Genomic DNA, 1587 nt, shown 5'->3' with positions numbered 1-1587 from the left:
TTCTTTTATTGTTAAATAACCAAGACAGATATGGACCATGCCCTATATTTCATTTTCCATGGTTTAAATATAGCCTTTCCTAAATCTCCAGGGTTTGCCTTACGTATACTGCGACAACATACCGCAACATTTCTTTATCCAGTTCCCTCCGTGACGGCCTGAGGACGTGGTTATAATTAATTAAGCCAACAAGAGGAATAAACATCATTAAATTTTCGACCCCTTTATTTAAAACTGAAAACAAAGTGACGCATTTTGGATCAAAGTGACCATCAACCAGCACGTGTTTTTGGAGGAAAAGCAGCCACCTTGTAAAATGACAAATACCTGCCGCTGCATATTCCTTCTGTGTGTAGTAACTATTGTTGATTCTCAAATTCATACAGCGAAGATGAAAAATCCAGAACTAAAAATGTCCAGTCCGGAGAACAGTCGGTGCTTCGCAGGAACGTGTGCCGGGATTCCGTATGAAAAGATACGGCATTTATATCGGGGTTCGTAAGTTAATTACATTTTAAAATAGTCTGATCTTCCAGTCAAAGAACTTTTCAGATTTTAAAGATAGTGATAAATTCATAAATGATTCTAATACTTACAACCGTCATTAGATTTACTTAGAAAGTGTCAAAGTATACATGTATGTCAAATCAATAAATGCGAATTGACTGGGTTTTTTAACTTGCTCATTTAGATCCTTCAAGAGTCTACACATTTTTTTTTTAAATTTTATATATAATTTACTAAATGTAAATATTTCACACAGGAATATTTTTCACAAAGAATGAGCTGCAAATGAAGCTAAAAGAATTAAACGCCTACACAAGCCGCACCAGTAAGAGTCCCGTATGGCAGAAAAAGTTCAGGAAACCTTACGGCTATTCCTCGCGTTTAAAAAGTTCTAGTAATTATTATTATTCGGGGTATCATGACGGTGACCATTGTTGTCCTACGTAAGTAAATGTAAACATTTCTATTTTTAGTTTATCTTTGAAAGATTATTTACGAATGATTAAAATTAAATGTTGAACGTCACGATTTTTTGTTTTAAATTTAACATTGAATTAAGTGATTAAACGATATGACATATATATTCCTATATGGATCAAGTTCATATATAATTTCCTCTACTTTTTCCATCTTTACTTTTCAGATCTCGTGATTTGATTTTCCCTCCTGTCTTAAATAACACGAAAGGAGTACTTCGTTATATCGTCCATTTCCCCGACAGTCAACCAGACCCCATGTACCAATTCATACCCAGGGGGAGATGTGTGTAAGTAGTCCATCTAGGTTTCTCACGCACCTGTTCAATGCGCGAAAAAAAAAACATTCAAATCTAACGGTATTAAAAAATAGACTGTTAATATTGTTCCTCGCTCTTTGAGGCGAGTGTCAATTTTGATATTTTAACTTTTAAGTTTATATCAGAGATAAAGTTTAACGAATAGGTATTTACCCTTCCGTGTATTTGGATAGAGTAGTTTGTGCAAAGAAAATTAAAGGACCGTTTAAATCCAATATATATTTGAATTTTTTAAAAAAATACACCCTGCCCCTTACGATTTCTTCTTTCTTTTTTTTTTCTTT

General features: G+C 33.7%; 1 protein-coding gene across 1 annotated transcript; it reads left to right on the top strand.

The window, feature by feature from the left end:
- Window positions 1–281: 281 nt before the first annotated feature.
- LOC134282703 (uncharacterized) lies at window positions 282–1273 on the top strand (the record flags this gene model as incomplete). The annotated part of the gene is made up of 3 exons (XM_062765110.1): window positions 282–494; window positions 764–950; window positions 1151–1273. Coding segments are annotated over exons 1-3 (488 nt in total), but the record flags the coding sequence as incomplete, so codon positions are not given.
- Window positions 1274–1587: the final 314 nt, after the last annotated feature.

This window comes from Saccostrea cucullata, unplaced genomic scaffold (assembly GCF_032062105.1).
Source record: "Saccostrea cucullata isolate Sc308-1 unplaced genomic scaffold, CSIRO_AGI_Scuc_v1 ctg17870, whole genome shotgun sequence".
Taxonomy (NCBI): domain Eukaryota; kingdom Metazoa; phylum Mollusca; class Bivalvia; order Ostreida; family Ostreidae; genus Saccostrea; species Saccostrea cuccullata.
The sequence above is the reverse complement of the archived record's forward strand: the minus strand, read 5'-3'. Positions and strand labels throughout refer to the sequence as shown.